This window comes from Leptonychotes weddellii, chromosome 10 (genome assembly GCF_054177405.1).
Source record: "Leptonychotes weddellii isolate Sample4059 chromosome 10, ASM5417740v2, whole genome shotgun sequence".
Classification (NCBI taxonomy): Eukaryota; Metazoa; Chordata; class Mammalia; order Carnivora; family Phocidae; genus Leptonychotes; species Leptonychotes weddellii.
Window position 1 is genome coordinate 77,449,745 of NC_138378.1, and position 19,844 is coordinate 77,469,588.

At 38.7% G+C, this 19,844-nt stretch overlaps 1 protein-coding gene across 1 annotated transcript in view; it reads right to left on the reverse strand.

Annotated features, from left to right (window-relative positions):
• The window catches only part of EXOC6B (exocyst complex component 6B), a 557,753-nt gene that overhangs the window by 153,347 nt on the left and 384,562 nt on the right, over window positions 1-19,844 (reverse strand). The window contains exon 15 of the mRNA XM_081797284.1: window positions 18,709-18,850. Coding sequence (XP_081653410.1) covers window positions 18,709-18,850 — 142 coding nt within the window. The remainder of the gene's footprint in view (window positions 1-18,708; window positions 18,851-19,844) is intronic.

Sequence of the window (19,844 nt, forward strand, 5' to 3'; positions counted from 1 at the left end):
TTTTTTTTTTAAGTCAATATAATTCTTTTCAAACCGAGAGTAGTTAGTATTTCTTTGGTATATATTTCATGGATGTTCTCACAATTTGCTAGGAAAACTAAGTCTCATAATGTAAGCTGATGTCCACAAAAGATAGATATATCATTAGCTAAGGTAAGTGAGATTCTAGTCCTTTCTAAAATTTGCTTATGTGACCTTGGGCCAACTATATAAGTTTTTAGTACCAGATGTCTCTGCTGTAAAATGAAGGTAATAATATTTCGCTTACTTAAAGCTGTAGGACTAAATCAAATATATTCTTGAGGTCTGTGATATAATAAAGAATATATCTGGGGCGCCTGGGTAGCTCAGTCGGTTAAGTGTCTGCCTTCAGCTCAGGTCATGATCCCAGCGTCCTGGAATCAAGCCCCGCATCAGGCTCCCTGCTCGGCGGGAAGCCTGCTTCTCCCTCTCCACTCCCCCTGCTTGTGTTCCCTCTCTCGCTATCTCTCTGTCAAATAAACAAATAAAATCTTTTAAAAAAAGAATATATCTGGTCTTTGTCCCCGCTCCTGGAATAGAGTTTCAAATACCCTTGAAAGCTCCTGAGCAATAGGAGTTGCTATTCACAATGAGATTCTTTTGACCATACCTAGGTTTATGCTAACAAGGTTGCTCAAGTATGTCCTTAGTTGTAAGGGAAGGGCTAGACCAGCCAGAAACACAAAGCTCATGATTAGAGGGTTGTAATTTTCAGCCCCAACCTCAGTCTCCAGGGAGCATAAAGGGGCTAGAGATTGATTCCATTTATGTAGCCAATTACTTATTCAATCATGCCCATGTAATGTAAGCCCATATAAAAACTCTGGACACCGAAGCTCAGTAAATCTTCTTGATTAGTGAACACATTGATGTGCTGGAAGGGTGACATGCCCAGATTCTAATGAGGAGAAGACATGGAAACTCTGTGCTATCTACCCTCCTCCCCAGGACCCTGACCTCTACATATCTTCCATTTGGCTGTTCCCAAGTTACAGCCTTTATAATGAAACTATAATCAGAAGTACAGAACTTTCAGTGATTTCTGTGTCTTCTAGTGAATTATTGAACCCAAGGGAGTGTGGGGAGCCCTGAATCTGCAGTCAGCTAGGAAGAAGTATGAGTGGCTTGGACACCTGAGACTTGTGGTTGATGTCTGAAGAGAGGCAGTCTTATGCGACTGACTCCTTAACTTGTGGGGTCTGTAATAACTCCAGGTTGTTAGTGCTAGAAATGGATTGAATTGTAGGACACCCAGTTGGTGTCAGAGAATTGCTGTTGGAACACAAAGTCCCATCCAGATCAAGTGCAATATAACTTGATATGGGGTCCATTTTAACATCTAGGCTATAGCCATACACATGTCCCAGCATAATTAATGTGAAAATTATTGGAATTTGATGCAATAAAATAATATGCTTTTTCTCCCTACCTCGCCACTTCTTCACTGAATTAAAAATTTTAAGATACTAAATTAAAACAAGTCTTCATTATTAGAGATCATTTCTGACATGGCAAAGTAAAAAGTTCTATATATCTTGCCCAGAGAAAGTTAACATTTTCTTTATTTACTAGCTTTGCTTCTTTGCTTCATGAAATTGTTCAAGTATCCACTGGGAAGTATTTCCCCTACAATGGAAATTTAATATAAAGTTCTAAAACAATGATCTAACATCCATGTTAAATGTCTGCATTAGATCAATATCAACATAAATACTATTCTCCCATTCTGGTTACATAGGCTAATGGATTTACCTCCAGAGGTCAAGACCTAAACGTAGGATCCTCAGGATCCATCTTACTTAGAGAACATAAACTGTGCTGCTGAGAACTCAGTTTAGGGTGTGTTTTCCCTTTTCTTTTTTCCCCCTAAAACAAACAAACAAAGAAACAAAAACAAAAGAAGAGAATCTCTGTTAGTGCAACCGGAGCCCTTCAGCTGATAGTTACTAGGTAAAGGGTCAAGGAACGGACTTCGGACACAGCTCCGGAGCTCTAGAGGAAGGATTAAGGATTTTAACTCCTAGGCCCTGCTGAGAGGGAGATTGGTGTTTAAAGAGAATTTAGGTTAGCTGGAGGAAAAGGAAATGAAAATAATTGTTTCTTAAGGCACATAAGCAACTTCTTTCCATGATACACTGGTGCTTTTAAAGGAATATCTTGAGTGCTAGAAAGTATAGGAGATAAATGAACATTTCAAGTATTAAAAGCACTCTGGTCTTTCAAATGATCCTTGCTGAAAAGCCCTCAAAAATGCTTTTCTAGGGAAAAGTAGAGAACCTCACTCTTTCCCCTGGTTAATTGCCTGGGCAGGGGCTTAGGCTATACCTTGTTTCCATCCACTGACAGGCGGACAGTTGACAAAGAGATTTCAGTGACTCGGAGGGAAAGGGCAGGCCTCAAGCAGACTGACTGCTGGGATTGGGTGGAAAATGAAGATTTGAATTTCTCCAGAAAGGCACATCATTCAGAAGAAAGGGAAGAGAATGACAGAAAGAAGAGGAAAATGACTAGGCAAATTTTACTGATGCCCACAAAAAAAATAAAGGAAGAATTATTTTTCTTTTATTCTCAGTTACATTATATAAAAGGTTTGATGTTATTTGCCCCAGTCCCAAATCATTAGGCTGAACAATGGCAACATAAAGAAAAATAACCACTGAAATTCTCAGAGGCAATGGAATAACCTATTCTTCTCTTTCAAACTCAATTTCTGAAAGAGTTGTTTACAAGCACTGATTCAACTTCTTTATCTTCCACTCATTCCTGACCTCTCTGTAATCTGGTTTCTTCCACCCCAACTTCCACTAAAAGTATTCTCTCTAAAGTTTACTTTGGCTTCCTTCTTACTAAAGCAACACTTTTTCAGTCCTTATCTTACCTGACATTTGCATGTGCCATGCAGTATTATATAAAATTATTCACTGGTTTTTTTTTTAAGATTTTATTTATTTATTTGACTGAGAGAGAGAGAGAGAGCATGCATGCAAGAGCGCACAAGCAGGGGGAGTAGAAAACTGTTTTATTTTTTAAGATTTTATTTATTTATTTGACTGAGAGAGAGAGGGCACGCGTGCACGCAAGAGTGCACAGCAGGGGGGAGTAGAAAAGGGAGAGGGAGAAGCAGGCTCCCTGCGGGGCCCAATCCCTGGACCCTGGTATCATGACCTGAGCCGAAGGCAGATACTCAACCGACTGATCACCCAGGCACCCAAAATTATTCACTGTTTATCTGAAATTCAATTTTTCCCCTGAAATTCACATTTAACTGGGTATCCTGTTTTTTTTTATCTGGCAACCCTACTAGTTTCTGTATTTAGGCTTGCCCCTCTTCTATGCATTTTTCACAATTTTGCCACAGTGATTTTCCTAAAGCAGAAAATGACCATGTCATTCTCATACAATAAAACATGACCAAGCTCCCTATGTACCTAGAATAAAGTATATACTTCTCAATAAGTCTTCCAGGATCCAAGAATGATTGTATTTTCATCATTTCCTCTTGGCTATCCCACTTCATTTCACCCTATCTCCAGTCATAATGAACTACTTTTAGTTCTCTAATATGCCATGTTTTTTATTTCCTCCCAGAATTTAAACAAACACCTGCCTTAGACAGAACATCCTTCCCAACCTACCTCATCCCACTTGAGTGGCTAACTCCTACCCATGTAGTTCAGTTGGATAGCCTAGTCCAAACCATTCATATATAACAAATCAGTAAAAAGATTTTAAAAGAGATTAAGTGTATTATTCACAGCTACTTAGTGATCAAGCAAAGAGAAAGACACAGGTCTCAATTCACCAGTGACCCACCATACCACTTTCTCCTCTCAGGACAGGAGTGGAAAATAGAAGTAAAGTATGGATCAACCAAAATTACAGAATATTATAGGCAAAACTTACAAAATTCTATACATCGACTCACAGGAAACTTAGCTTTTCTAAATGGAAGCACTGGCAATGATATTTCCCTCATGTTTTCCAAGTTCCAATCTTAGAAATATAAAAATTGGAAATGCTAAGGTGATCTTCTGGAGAAATTCAGGTCTCCTCAACTTTTCCCTCTCTCTCCTCTCACTCACACACACATATATATATATACACATACAAATCGATAAAATAGAGGAAAAGAGAAAAAAGATAAATTTTTATAATTTGTAATGCTAAAAGCAGACTAGAGGGTTTAACTCACATCAGAATCTGTTAAATGCTGAAATACCAGAGCAAGTAATGATTGAAAGACACGAAATGTTTTCTTTTAAGATGTCTTATAAAAACTAGGACTTTCATCAATTTTTTGAGATGTATAAGGTGTGTTCCACCTAAAAGTAGCAGATGGATTAGAATGTTATGGGAACTTCTTGCAGACCTGGGGGCACTGTCAATTTTCAACAATTAAACTAATTTTTAAATAAATATGCTATTTAATATGGCTTCCTGATTTACACCCTACAAAATGGCTCAATTAAAATAAATAGTTTACTGGCCTCAGCTCCAAAGACATTAAGTAAGGGCCAAAGAAAATATGAAATGTATAAAATGCCCCAGTGTAAATGCTTGGAGACAAGCGAGAGCAGTGAACGCATCAGATATTCTTGGGAGACTCTGGCTTATTACAAGCATTAAGATTAGGGCCTACGTGAGTAAAAGGGATGTACAAATGGCCTGATGGAAGGAGTCAGCAATGCTAAAGAAATAAAATAACTTTCAGCTGAGGTGATGCTTGGAGCTAGCTGACAGAGCAGAAAGAGATGGCTATATGCTGTTCTGGGGCTAGTGGTGAGGTCTCAGGTTTGCAATGATTAAGATGAGCAATGATTTCTACTGGCTCAATTCTCTCTAAAAATGCTTTTGGGTGTTTTAAAGCAAATTATGGGGATTAATGAAAAATTTTAAATAATTGTTTTTTTAAGTTTCTAATGAAGAAACAGTAAAAAGATTCTGTAGAGTAAGAAATCGCTATAATATACTCCTTCTACTGTAAAAAAACCTCTTTTCCCAAGTCTGGGACCAGGGTCAAGTGACAGGAAAGTAGCAATAACCAAAATATTTTTTTAATTTTTTCCTTCTTTGTAAAGGCATTTCTTAATCGTTCTGGTCCCTATAATTTCCAAAGGTCTCAAAGTTGTGAAAAAATAAGGAATAAAAACGGAAACAGCTAAAATGGAAACTGTAGAGAAAGAGGGAAGGAGCACCAAGTTTGGAATATCACTTAAACAAACAAACAAACAAACAAAAATCTGGTATTCTCCTTTCCAAAACCATGCAGCAGGAAAATAGCTTTTTGGAAACTACCAACTGTTTAAGGTAACTCTCCTGCCACCACCACCCCAAAATATCCCTTGAAATAAAACCAGGAAGAAAAATCTAAACAATTTCCAAGAGGAATTGGTCACTGCCCTTATTTAGAGATGGGACAAGTATGACATTTTCCAAACAGCCAGACAGAATTTAGGGTATTGAGAGAGTTTGTTACAGAAAGAGAACCTTGATTCGAAATTATGATCCTTCATGTAGCAGGTCCTTTGTATTACACCCCACAAACAATCCAAGGTAATATTCACTACAGGAAAAATACTCTGTCTGCGTTGGCCAATCTCTGGAAGCCAACAGCAGGCTTGACAGTGATGTATAACAAGGTTAGAGCAGCATGATCCATCTCCATTTGCTTGACAAGGATGGCATCTTCAGCCATGGTGAGGAAGAGCAGGTTGCCTGCCCTCACTGCTCAGGTTGGCAGCACCTACTATCAAATGACCAGGTGTCTGGCAGTGGGCTCAGAGAGACAATGACTTCCTTATCTTCTGGAATTCAAGGAACTACAGCCCATAAACCAAAATAACTGCTGAGTGGGTACTACTCACTGACCCATGTCTGAGAAGAGTCGTCTTAGAGGGTCTAGGGCCCATCATCCATAGTCAAAGAGAAGTGACACTGTCATTTTAATGGCAGGGAAGACTTCTATTTGGGTTCTCCAAAGCAGAGAGGCACATCATAATAGCACAGCACCTAGCATGACAAACCTTATAGTCATGGGAAGACAACAGCAAACAAAGCAGGGCTTTTGTACTGCCTATTTTGGAGAGAAGGAAGATGTTTGCAGTTTGTGCTCTTCCCGCATCATTTTAGATCTGAAAATCCAAGCTCAACCCTGCATTTAAAAAGAACTGGTAAGGATCTGGGAAGTGGGGGAGGGATGAAGCCCTACAATCAAATCGGTAAGTTTCAAAGAAGAGTTTGCATAATATGTTGATTGGGAGCTGTGTACCTGAGAGGCTATGGCCTCTATTTTCATCCTACAAATTCCCACTGTACTTGAGTTTTAAATCTGACATCTTGTATGGACATCTACAGTATTCCAGGTCTTGCAGAGAAAGAAAAGAATGCAGAGGGTGAACTCTTGATTACTGCATATATACATATACAATTGCCAACTTCATGATTCTCTCTAGCAAATCTGTAAGTTTCAATGCAGATCCAGAATCAAAATGAGAATTACAGATCCAGGAATATAAAATGAAACTGAGAAAAGGGGAAAACAAATGATAAAGCAGATAAACAAAAATATGCTCTGTTAAGACTGGCTACCCAAATTCCTATGTACTTCCAGTAGAGAATGAAAGCATAATTGTAAAGAAGCGATACAAAATATTTTTGATTCCATTAACCAGTCGATCAACCAAAAGACAAAATTCATTAGCCATGGAGCTTGCCTCATGGAACAAGTTATTGTCTCCATCATATTAAAAGTAATAATGACTAATTATCCTTAGATTTGCCCATGTGCAAAGCACTGCAAATTATAAAAAAAAAAGTTTATTTTTCTGTATATGAACTCAAAGTCTATCATCAATCTTCTTACCTTATTGTTTCTCAGATGGAAGAGAGCAGAAAGAGAAAGCTTGTTTTAAAATTATAATTCAGAAAGATGAGGCTGAAGATAGAAGCTAGGGGATCTGAAATTAATGATACTGAAACACACAAAATGTCCTTCAATAGTCTACCCATAGGTCATTTGCATCTTCAAGCACTACACAGACCCTGTGAAAAGAGGCATCTGTTATTTTCATATAACCCAGAGAGATCGGATTTAAAATTTTACTAAGCTCAAATTTCCTTTTTGTCTCTCTTCAAACCTTAGATTCTTCAGATGGCTCCCTTTTAAGACTTGAAGAGGTACCAAATCTGAAAAGTGTCCTTTAGATAAAGTAAAAAATATATATACTTTAATTGGAAAGGAAGTCAATTCTAAACTTTTCACAAGAATCCCTTAGGAAATGGTGCCATTTGTTACAATGATTTAACATTTCCAAGATTTCTTTAATTTCGTAGAGAGCCAACTTCTCTCCTTTAACTCTATTTCCACCAGTACTCAGGTCCCGATAACTGAGTTTCCAAGAGATGGATTTATACTCTTTAGTGTCCTCTGAAATTCAGGACTGCTTAACCAACACGTTTCATCATGGCAACTCCAAGTTTGCCCACGACCACCCTGACCTCTCCACAGGCTACTGCAATGCTTCAGGTCTTCACTATGCAGCTTGACTTTCTTCCTAAGCCAATGTTATCCAAAAGTCAATAGTATGAAGCAGACTCTGAGACAATCCTGCCTTAAAGAATTATATAGAAAGTGTCTTTGAGAAAAAAATTATTGACCTATTCCAGTGGTCATCGAATGTATAAGAGCCCCTGATAGCAGTCACTCAGAGCCTGTTCTCTGCTCCCACATACTCTGAGTCTGAGTCCCCTGGGGAACATGGCATTGTATATAACTATAATGAAAACTAATAAACATTTAATATTTACCGATGTTAACAAATACTTACATATGTAGGATCTGTAAAGGCTTTCATATGCATTATCTTATTTAATCCTTATAACTCTATATGACATAAAAATATCCACATGATCTTCCCTCCCACACTAAATAATGCTATTTTTAAACAGAAATTTAGAAATCATCTAGCCCAACATTCTCATTTTGTAAATAAGGAGCCGCAGGCCCAACCAGGTTTAAAGGATTCCCAAGTCCATACAGCTAGTTGGTGGCAACCACGAGGTTATAATACAAGTTTCTTGACTTCCAGCCTACTACTCTTTCTACCGATAATGACAGTGACAGCGACAATGAGGACAGTGGCTAACAGTTATTGAGCATTTTCTATGAGTAATTACTTAATCATCACAACAAGTCTATGAGTTACACCAACTGTAACTTCATTTCACAAATAAAGAAACAGAGGTGTAAAGGAGGAGGTAAGTATGCCCAAACTGCTAAAATGAAGATCTAGGTTTCAAAGGCCAATCCATCTATCAACTACAATTTTAAATTACTATGCATTTACCCGGTTTATATATTGCAAATTGAGTGTTGGTGGCAAAGACGGCTTTATAATCCATAGAGGTTGGTGGTAGGATATATGTACTGAAGTTGCCAATCATTGCCCTGCCAGGTGTACATCCTCCTAAAAGAATATTCCTTAGGATTCCAACTATATCACAGGCTGTCTTGCTATGCATATCACATGACATCCATCCGAACTACTTCCGACTTGGACTCCCTCCCATTCTCAGAGCTGACAGAAGAGCTCCAGAAATGGGGGATGTTGCTAATCAAGTCATTTTTATTCACTCAATAAATATTTATTAAGCAAGCACCATATGTCAGGCGCTGTGCTAAGTGCTAAGGAGACAGGAACAATCAGGGCAGACACAATTCCTACCCTAACTGATTTACTGTTTACCTTTTTCTTGGATTCTATGAAATGCATATATTTAAAATAAGCTTTCTTTTATTTTTGAACTGGTATGAAGAGATTTCTGTTCCTTGCAAATAAACATAGTCTAATTAAGACAGATTGTTAGGGATTGAGCTGGCCAACAAAAGACTTTGGAGAAAAAGTAGAATGTTTGAAATTGGTTAGCAGGTGATGGCAGGGAAAAGGGCATTGAGACCTCCCATCGTTTCCCAGGAAGTCAACAGTCTGAGGAATGTGGCAGCCAAGCTCATAATTAAGGCATTATCTTAAGTCACCGGGAAACAAGTTCCCACTGAGGGTGATGCTTTGGAGGACTAGGCTGTGCTGCCATTGATCAACTGAAAGAAATGGAAGAATATGAGTCATGTGGAAGCTCTGAACAACACTGGGCAAACATGAAAATGGGGAAAACTCTGGTCCTTGCTAGAATGTGGAGCCCAAAAATCCAAGGAAACGAAGGACCGTCGTGAGGCTCTATTGCAAGAATTCCCTTCTATCTGCAGCTGGAGAGCTGAGTGGGTTGAAAACGAAGCGCATAAATTGATCTTTCCAGTTATGAACTGATATACCAGCTGTCTTCATAATCTCACCATACTTCCTTGATAGATGCAAGAGTACTGCAAGAAATTGTGGAACCTTGCCCCCCCGGCTTTCTCCCGAATGCTCTCCACCGTGTCCTCCCTGCCAGAGAAATGGCAGTCTGCTCCACTATATTCCATCCCTCGTTGAATTTTGCCCTGTGACTCGGATCTAAACACAACATGGGCTCAAAGGGCGATATGCAAAATAAATGTAAAGAAGAAAAGAATTCTATTGAGAAGGAAATGTAAATAAGGGTCTTCTAGGGACTCAGCAAAAATAGGGAAAACGGTGGGGATATGCATTCTGCACTACTTATTCAAGGATGACTAAACATAATCTTGACTGACAAATTAATTACTCTAGGGCATCTCCCTGGAGAGGCTTGACTGAATGTACGAACTAGCAGTTATTTTAACAGTGTGCTTGGTGGGCTGATGCAGATTGGGGCTTAGCACTGGGTTAGATGTTATTTAAGGGCCAGAACTCCCTTCGCATAATATAAACTTCAAAGGCCGCAAAAGAAGGACGGTATAGTGTGGGTGTGTCAGGTGTGCTTCCCTTATGTTTCTCACCGGAGTCCTGAGGACTCTGTTCTCTCTCCCTCGAATCAAGAAGACATAGGTAAATGAATTTCTGGAGGCCTCTCTAAGCGAGCCTCACGTGTGAGTAACCAAAGCTAGAGAATTAACTACATAGAATGGGAGTCAAGGATAGGTGGGCTCAAGTAGTGCAGAAAATCAAAAGAAGTGAGTGCATGTATCCCAATTGGCAGTTGTTTGGGCCTGGCATTTAAGGTTCACAGAGATCACTTTATAAAGATTCTTTAGTTCTGAAATGCCAGTGGCAAAATCATAAGCAAGCCTATTAAGGTTTGCCTGATTAACATTAGCTAAAACACACCTGAGTCTGTATCAGGAGGGGAACCAAAGCCATTTATTTTAGTGAGTATATACAAAGATTGAAATGTTAAAACTTCTTAGGAACTACTGGATCTTTTGAGCTAAAGCTAACTCTTTAGGGATGCAGAAAGCTATCTGATCTTTCAGTGAGAGTGGAGACTTATGGAGGGTAAGTGACAAATGGCGTTCTGCCATTATGTTCTCTCATAGTAGGCTTAGTGAGATCATGGATTTACTTTGAAGGTGTTTTCCAAAATCCTGAGTTTCGGTAGATTCTCCACATTGGTTTCCTGACCTGTAAAGTGAGGGCTAGTATAAGAATGGTGAAATGGAAGACTTTGGAGCCCTTCCCAAAACAGTAAACCAAGGCCAGATTAACTTGACCATTAAAGAACTGAGAGAATTAGGCAAGGTGCATTCTCTCTTACCTTCTTGTTCGAGGGCCCAGTTTATTCTGTGCAAAAGACTGATGGGTCCTGGGAAATGGATTCCTCCAAATTTTAAAAGATTCCATTCCTGCTGCATTTCTTTGCAACCAAATGTGCCCTGGATTTGGCTTAATTATATTATACTTTTAATATACCGATCTTTTGAATAATTTAGGAAACTGAGTAGGTAACTAAAAACTGAAAACATTTAACATTATAAACCATATCACAGTGGAAGTAGGAAAGAAAATAAGAAAAACACATAAAAGCATATGGGTAAAGAAATGATTAATGTAATAAAATTCCCATGGCTGTTTATAAATGATTTTATATACATTATCTCATTTCACTTCCTAACAATACTGTGAGACAGAGTGGAGACTAGTATTTCTGGTTTATTGATGGACTCAGGGAGGTTAAATGAGTTGATTCATTCATTTTCATGGCTTGAAATATTGTGCAGAAATAGGCTGAAGCTCCCAACTCATCTCTATCATGCATCTCTATACTGCAGCAACCTTATTACTGGTCTCGATGGCTCCTAATAAATGCAAAGTCCCTTTTAAAAATACAAATGTAGGGGCATCCAGGTGCCTCAGTTGGTTAAGCATCTGCCTTCAGCTCAGGTCATGATCCCACAGTCCTGGGATTGAGCCCGCATTGGGCTCCCTGCTCAGCGGGGAGCCTGCTTCTCCCTCTCCCTCTGCCGGCTGCTCCCCCTGCTTGTGTGCGCTCTCTTTCTCTCTCTGACAAATAAATAAATAAAATCTTAAAAAAAAAAAATCTAATCAAGTCACTCTCCTATTTAAAATCCACTGTTTCCCATTGTATTTCCAGCCTCCAGCATGGTACTCTGCACAGAGTAGGGGGCCCCACATACATTTGTTGAGTAAGTGAACAGATCACTGAATTAATGCTGTAAACAAGTAATTCAGCTTGACTATGAAGCTACACCTTTTTATTTAGAATGCACAAAGAGAAAGCTTATGAAATTCCAAATCCAAACACAGACTGACTTGGAAGGACATGAATGATACAGCAGCCCAAGTTTGGCTAAGGAGGTGAATTACAGGCTATTAAGACTTACTAATATTTAAAATCCAGTTTCTCTGCCAGGTTCCAACATCCAAAACCAAATCTAAGACATACAGACAGATGGAGGTGTAAGATGAAATCTATACAAAGCAGAAATACCCGGAGGTCACTGTCAATTATGAAAGGGAAAGGAATATTTTCCTCACACCTCCTGAATTCCTAAGAGCCTCCACTTTAAAGGTGTTTGGTTTAGTAGTCCGTCAGGAAGAATTACATAACAACAACATTCCTGTTAGATAATGATGCCCTAAGCATAGTTACTATTTCTTGTAAAAGCTGAGCCGCCTCACTGCTATCTTACAAGAGCATCACGCTGAGAATCGGAAAATCGTCGGTTCTGGACCAGACCTTTCAGGACGACCGCAGCAGTTTCACAGACAGCTACCAAAAACAAAAATGAATTTCGTATGCCAAGTAAAAGGGCATCTCCAAACCTACCTGATTTATAAACTGTAGACAAAGGTTTGAGTGGCCTGCAAAAGACCTTCTGAGAGTTCTGGATATTTATCAGCTGCTGGGCTGCTACTGCTTATGATAACAGGAGAAGCCACTCTTTAATGCATAGTTAGTGTTTTGCTGGCCATGAAATAAACCCTTTCATGCATTTTCTTATTTAATTCTGACCCCATCCCTGTAGTATTAGCTACTATTACACTCCTGTTTCATAAATGGCGCGTGAGAGGTTAAATAATTGACACATGGCCACGCTAAATCTAAGTGGTGACTTGAATCCATTTGGTTGAGTGAGCTGACTCTGAACTCTATGTTCTTAATGACTACACTAAACTAGCTGAATTTCTCAGGCTCGTGGTAACGTATACAATTCCTCTATGTACTTGGGATCTATGAAAATGGCAGCCCAGGCCTGAGAGTCAAACACTTAAGGTACATTCACATTCTACCTTGTCCAGAGTTTGATTTCTTTCAGGACCTATACAGTTCTTGCAAGGACTCACAGACAATAGAGAAAATACTGCATGCACACACCACTGGGTAGAAAGATGTAAGTGTTAATTATCTTGTCATTTGGGGCTGCTTTTATACGCCTCTGTATAGTTACTTGAATCTTATGTATCATTTCTTTAAGATTTTTTATAGACCACTGAGCATCTAAAGAAAAAAAGAATTAGGGGGATGGTATAGCAAAAGACGTGGAATAGAATTCTTTCTTTTAAGGTAAAATAAATGTCCATGGAAAGTTTCTTGACAGATAAATTACTGACAATCAGAAATGAAACATTAAAACTCTAAATCGATGAACCTTAGTGGTTCCACAACATATGGAGAAAAAAATTTCAGTGGTAATATGGTTATTGGAGGCACTGTCTCAGGCCCTACAAATGTTGGCTTTGAGCTGATCCTAAGTCTGAAAGGCTATTACCAATATGAAATGGCTTTTCAGATACAGTACTGGCTCTCTGGAACCCCTTTGGCATGGTTAACAAACTCTATTAGGTTTCCACCCTTTCATTAAGGGATCTCTCTACCTCCTAGCCTTATCTGAAAGCTAGGTCTCTACTAAGGATACCAATTTGCCTATCATTCTCTCAAGTAGAAGCTGTTCATTCTTCTACGTAAAATGTCCTCCAGAATCAGGCCACAACATGGGCATCTTTCTTACTCCCCAGTGCTTCTCCTAGACCATCACTCCTCTTCCTCTAGGCTCGTATATTTTTAGCCTTATCACCTCCATTCCCCTTTATCTTTTAGCTCTGACCAAATGCAGTCATGTAGTCAGTCCCAATCATTCATCAGACTTTGTTGTTAAAGCAATGACATTGGTTGGTTCACCCACTACAAAGCCCTGTTCTTCCTTTTCTTTATATCAGAATGAGGTTCTACTCTTTCCTCAAAACCTGGAAATGGATGACTTTATACCCAATACTAAAAATCAATTTTGATTGGTCTAGCCAATCATTATGTTTTTATCCTCCTGGTAAATAACTGGTTAAGACAGAGGCATGTAAAACAATTTGGACTAACTAGATGCAAGGAATCGGATGGATGATTTCTAGAAAAAATTCTGTGGCTGCTGGATATCACCACTTCTGAATATAATCCCTGGAATTATACTTATTTCTGAATGATGAGAATATGGTGATTTTTCTGAATGATGAGAATATGGTGATTTTTATTTTCTCTTTGTACTTATCTTCCCTCCCCCCCAAATTCCACAAAAAGCAGTTTCTGTTTCTGCAAAATATAAAATTGTTAAAAAGCATGAGAAGATGTTTGAGTCTGGTACTGGTCATGATGGAGTAATAGGAAGAGGACTCACCTTCCCACTGGATAAAAAAGAGAAAACAAAAAAAACCTCAAAAATGGACAAAGCATGTGAAGGAATGTTTTTAGATACTAGATGACAGTCAGTGCAAGACTGTGATCTCGAAAAGAAAGAAAACCAACCAGGGAAGCATACCCAGAGGCAGTTTCCAGGCTGTGATGCAAAGCGGGCATACGGAGGGAATCCAAACAAAACATGGCCATCTGAGTTGAAAAGTCCAAGACTATGGTCCAGAATGCCAAGGCAACCAGTATTTTCAGGGCCAAATACCACAGTGGTGGAAGCTACAAACGAGAGGACTCAGGAAAACTGCAGAAAGGTCCCACTGAATACTTGGCTGAGTACTAATCTGGGCATGTCTGAGAAGAAACTACCAAGACTGGGGAAAGTACCACCAGAAATAAACAGGCTGAATAATTTATGGAGCTTTTACAGAGATGGGCATATTTTGTATTCCCACCAGCCAGAACTGAAAGGTCTCCAGATACCTGGGACATCAGGTAGAATCCTTTGAAAGGCGTTGCTTTAATTTGGGGTTAATAAGACCTACATAAAAAGTGGCTCTGGATCCGATGTAAACTTAACAGCAAGTCCTTGAAAGATTCCAATCAATCCCATGTAATGTAAATGCAGGTCACAACAAAATCTAACACTATTTAAAGGAATATAACAAAATACAGCACCAATGACATAAAATTTAACATGTCAGGCATCAGAGCTTCCCCAGGTGGTCTCCCCAAAAAAGCTGATTTGGGTTTCCTCACATCATGGAGGCCTCAAGGTAGGGGGACTTCTTAGGCAGCAGCTAACTAAGGTGATGACAGCTGCACTGCCTTTTATGATCTAGCCACCCAAGTCACAAAGGCCACTTCTGCCACATTCTGTTGGTTATAATCAAGTCACAAACTTGCCCAGATTCAAGAAAAGGGGAGTTAATGTCCTGTCTTAATAAGGTAGTGTGAAGATTCTAGACAAAGATGTATCTATTGCTGTACACCTCGTTGAACAATGTAATCTGCCTTGTAGATCTGAGTCAGCATCGAGTATTGCCCTTCAACTGGAAAAACTACCTTTTAAATGAGTTGTAGTGCAAACCTGGTAAACAAATTTTCTTAACTTCTCTTTATGTGAAATGGCTTTATCTAATCTTGATTTGTGAAGGATATGTTTTACAAGACATAGAGTTTTAGGTTCACAGGCCTTTTTTGTTTTTCTTTCCTTTCAGTACTTTGAAGACATTCTATTGCCTTCCGGTTGCACTGTTTCTGATAAGAAGCAGTCATTTTTATCATTGCCTTTCATTATATAATGTGTCTTTTCTTCTTGGATGCTTTTAAGATTTTCTCTTTTATTTATTTTTATTTTTTAGCAATCTGACCATAATGTACTTCGGTGTGGCTCTGTGTTTATCCTGCTTAAGATTCACTGAGCTTTTTGAATCAATGGGTTAATGCTTTTTATCAAAGCCGGAAAAAAATTCAGCTACAGTTTAAAGTGTTAAATATATCTATATGCAGATTTTTAAAGGCCCTGTCTGTTGTTTTCCACATTTCTGTTACCAGTGGGCCTATTTCTATTGCCTGTTTTTTCTTGTTATGGGTCACATTTTCCTGTTTCTTTGCATGTCAAATCTTAGCTTTTTGCTGTGAAATTTTTGAGGCTATGTGGTTAAGAGTCTGAAATTTTTTGTGTGTTCCTCTTCCTTCAAAGACAGTTGAGTTTTGTTTTGGCAGGCAGTTATTTTATTGGTAGATCACCTTTATCTTGTTAAGAATCATTATTAGGCTTTGTTAGGGTGGATCAAGATTGGCTCTTACTCTAGAGCTTGAGTACTCTTAGGGCCTAACTTTTTGGGGTCTTACTGAATGTACAGGATGATTAGCTGGTCTCTCAACTTTGGTTGGTCAGGATTCCAATGTCTCTTAGCACTCTATGACCTCTGGCATTCCTATTCAACTCACAGATCCTCAGTAGCTGTTCTCTGCCAGGCCTCACAGGATTTTACCCTGCACATGGCAACTTAGTTTTTGACCAAAGACTCAAGGGCTCTCCGATGTAGACCTCTAGAGCTAAACAATTCCTTGCTCCCTCGTATCTTGCCCCACAAATCCCAGCTGCCTCACCAGCCCTTGGGCCAATCTCTGTTTCTTGTTTTGTTTTGTTTTGTTTTTTTCTGTGTAAAACCCTGCTTTTGATTTGGGCTCTACTTTCCTGTGCAGCTGTTTGGATAGTCCCCCCAGACAGAAAACAAGAGTGAATGTCAAGTTTACCTTATGCATTTCCCCTTTCTGAAAGATCACAACTTTGTGCTGTCTACTGCCAAATACATGAAAAGAATTGCTTTATACAGTTTATCCAGTTTTACAGTTGTTTATGGCAGAAACAACGTTGATACCTGTTATTCTGTGGTGACTGAAACTGGAAGTCTCCAGTAAGTAATTAATTAAGAACAGCATAGTCAATAAACCTTAATTTCTAGCCATCAAAAGTCAACCAAGGGAAACCAACAGGCAGTAAAAATTAAAAAATGGGGAAGAAGTATTAGCACACTTTTAGAATTTTCCACTGATTTTCTTCGAATCAGAAAAAAAAAATTCAAGTTGTCATAGCATTTTTGTTCATTTTCATTTCTCACTGACAGCACAATGAACACCAGAACACTCTTTATTTCTTCTTTCTCTTTCCTAAACAGTACTAATTTTGTGTTCAACTCCAAGGGGATGATTCATGATGAATCAACTATCCCGATAACGATGGTCCTCTGTCACTTTGCCAGATAATCTCGTGGCTTCCCTTAGAGCTGAAGGTGACCACGTAACTGCTCTATTACCAATGAGGCAGACAGGGAAGTTTGTTAGGGGTCTCCTGAAAAGGTCTTAATTTTCTTAATAAAAGGAATAAGTGAGAATGGCCTCTTTTTTTCCTGTCTTGAATGTTAAGTCTCCTCCTCTTCTTTTTTCTAATTGAAGTATAGCTGACATACAATATTATATTAGTTTCAAGTGTACAACATAGTGATTTGACAATTATATCATCACAAAATGCTCACCACAAGTGAGCCACCATACAAAGTTATTACAGTATTGACTATACTCCCTAAGCTCTAATTTTCACCTCTGTCACTTTATTTTTTAAATAGAATTTTGTACCTCTTAATCTCCATCACCTATTTTGTCCATCTCCCACCCTCCCTCTGGCAATCACCAGTTTTTCTGTATTTATGAGTCTATTTCTGGGAGTTTTTTTGTTTTATTTTTTAGATTACACATTTAAGTGAATGTATGTTATTTGCCTTTTTCTTTCTGATTTATTTCACTTAGCACAATACTCTCTAGGTCCATCCATGTTGTTGTGAATGGCAAGATTTCATTCTTTTTATGGCTGAATAATATTCCATTGTAGATATATATCACATCTTCTTTCTCCACTCATCTCTCTGTGGACACTTAGGTTGTTTCCATATTTTGGCTATTGTAAGTAATGCTACAATAAACATAGGGGTGCATAGATCTTTTCAGATTAGTGTTTCTGTTTTCTTTGGGTAAATACTTAGAAGCGGAATTACTGGGTCATGTGGCATTTCTGTTTTTATTTTTTTGAGGGAACGTGAGTCTCTTCTGACTATAATATATCTGTGAGATGGAATAATATGTACGAAGAGGAAAAGTCCACACTCTTAAGTATGGCAGAGGAGTGGGAGCAAAAGAGCCTGGGTCCTCTAAATACCATATAATTTCACTCATCTGTGGAATTTAAAAAACAAAACAAATGAATAAACAAACAAAAAGCAGAATCAGACCTCTAAATACAGAGAACAAACTGCTGGGTGCCAGAGGGAGAAGGGGTGGGGGAATGGGCAAAGGGGTGAAGGGGAGTGGGAGATACAGCCTTCCAGTTAAGGAATGCATAAGTCACGGGAATAAAAGGCACAGCATAGGAATACAGTCAACAATACTGTAATAGTAGTGCATGCTGCAGATGGGAGCTGCGCTTGGGAGCACAGCATAAGGTATAGAGAAGGTGAATCAGTATGTTGTACACCTGAAACTATGTAACATTGTGTCAACTCTACTAAAAAAAAAAATAGCCCAACTCCTTGATGACACCACTGAGCAACTAAATCAATAAAGCAACTCTCTAAGAAAAATAAAACCTATTTTTTAAACCACTCTGTCTAAAATTTTGTTTCTACCTGTAATAGAAAGCATCTCTGACTGATAAATGCACACACATTTGTTCTTTAGATGAAGAAGAGTTTGCAGGTAAGATGTAGAAATAGTTTTAAAATAAAAAAAAAAAAAAAAGTGGCTGGGAACTGCGTTCTTTTGAAGTCTTTGGACGAATCAGGTTTTCTTTGGTGTGTATGAAATGCATGTCTGCCTTCTATCCCCCTCTAGACTGCACACTTGTTTAAGTGACCAGAGATCTCTGTTCTACATAGGGGCCTAGGCACCTCTGGGTGCTCAAATGAGTTTGCTGATGGACTATTTCTACACACCCTTCAAATTGTCTCTGGCATCCAGGTATTCGTCAACTCCATCGGGAACAAAGACCTCACAGACCTAAACTTATTTTTTTTCATAGAAGGGAGTACACACTCAGGTAAAACAAACAAGCAAAGGGATGGCTCCCTGTCTTACGTTCACATTCTCTGACATCCAAGTTGAACTGCTGTAATGCTCCCAGGGTGAGCTGTCTTACTTCAGCTTCCAGCAAAAGTTGCATCAAGGATGTGGCTAAGTGCTTGCAAGCTGACATACATGCTGTTTGGGCCACCTTTCCCTGAAATAAAAGAGTGTAAATCATCATGTTAATGGACCAAAATGAAATTCCAACAAAAATTACAAGAATTTATTTTTCAATTAGGAATTCCTTTAAGTTTTTTCATGGTATCCTCGGCATTCAATAATCTTGGATTAATAGTGCCCGGTGGCAATCATCTTAAATACTACCTTCATCACCATGAGTTATATAGCTATAACATGAAACTAAAATTCGTAAAGCCCAGCTATTTATTCAAGAAGCACTTTTTTCCCAAATCAACAATAGATAAACAGTATTCTTTTCTTCCTTTTTTTTTTATTATGTTCAGTTAGTGGAACATGTAGTACATCATTAGTTTTTGATGTAGTGTTCAACAATTCATTAGTTGTGTAAAACACCCAGTGCTCATCACAACACGTGCCCTCCTTAATACCCATCACCCAGCTACCCCATCCTCCCAACCCCCTCCCTTCTGTAACCCTGTTTGTTTCCTGGAGTCCAGAGTCTCTCATGGTTTGTCTCCAAAATCTTTTTCTTTTTTTAAAGATTTTATTTATTTGACAGAGAGACACAACGAGAGAGAGAACACAAGCAGGGGGAGTGGGAGAGGGAGAGGGAGAAGCAGGCTTCCCGTGGAGCAGGGAGCCAAGCCGGGGCGGGGGGGGGGGGGCCTCGATCCCAGGACCCTGGGATCATGACCTGAGCCGAAGGCAGATAGATGCTTAACGACTGAGCCACCCAGGTAGCCCTCCGAAATCTTAATTAAACTAAAAAGGAATTTTTCTGCAGAGAATAAATTTCAAAAAGTCCCTTCCAAAATTTCTATAATTCTTAAAAAACAAATGTAAACACCACTCATTCCTTAATTTATCTAGAAACCAAAGGGCTTTATGATTTAACACATAAAAAATGAAAAGAACTATGAAAATTTCCTGAAAAAGAATAAGTAAAAGGATGAATTTTGTTTTTTTAAAAAAATGAACACTGAGGGGTGCCTGCCTGGCTCAGTTGG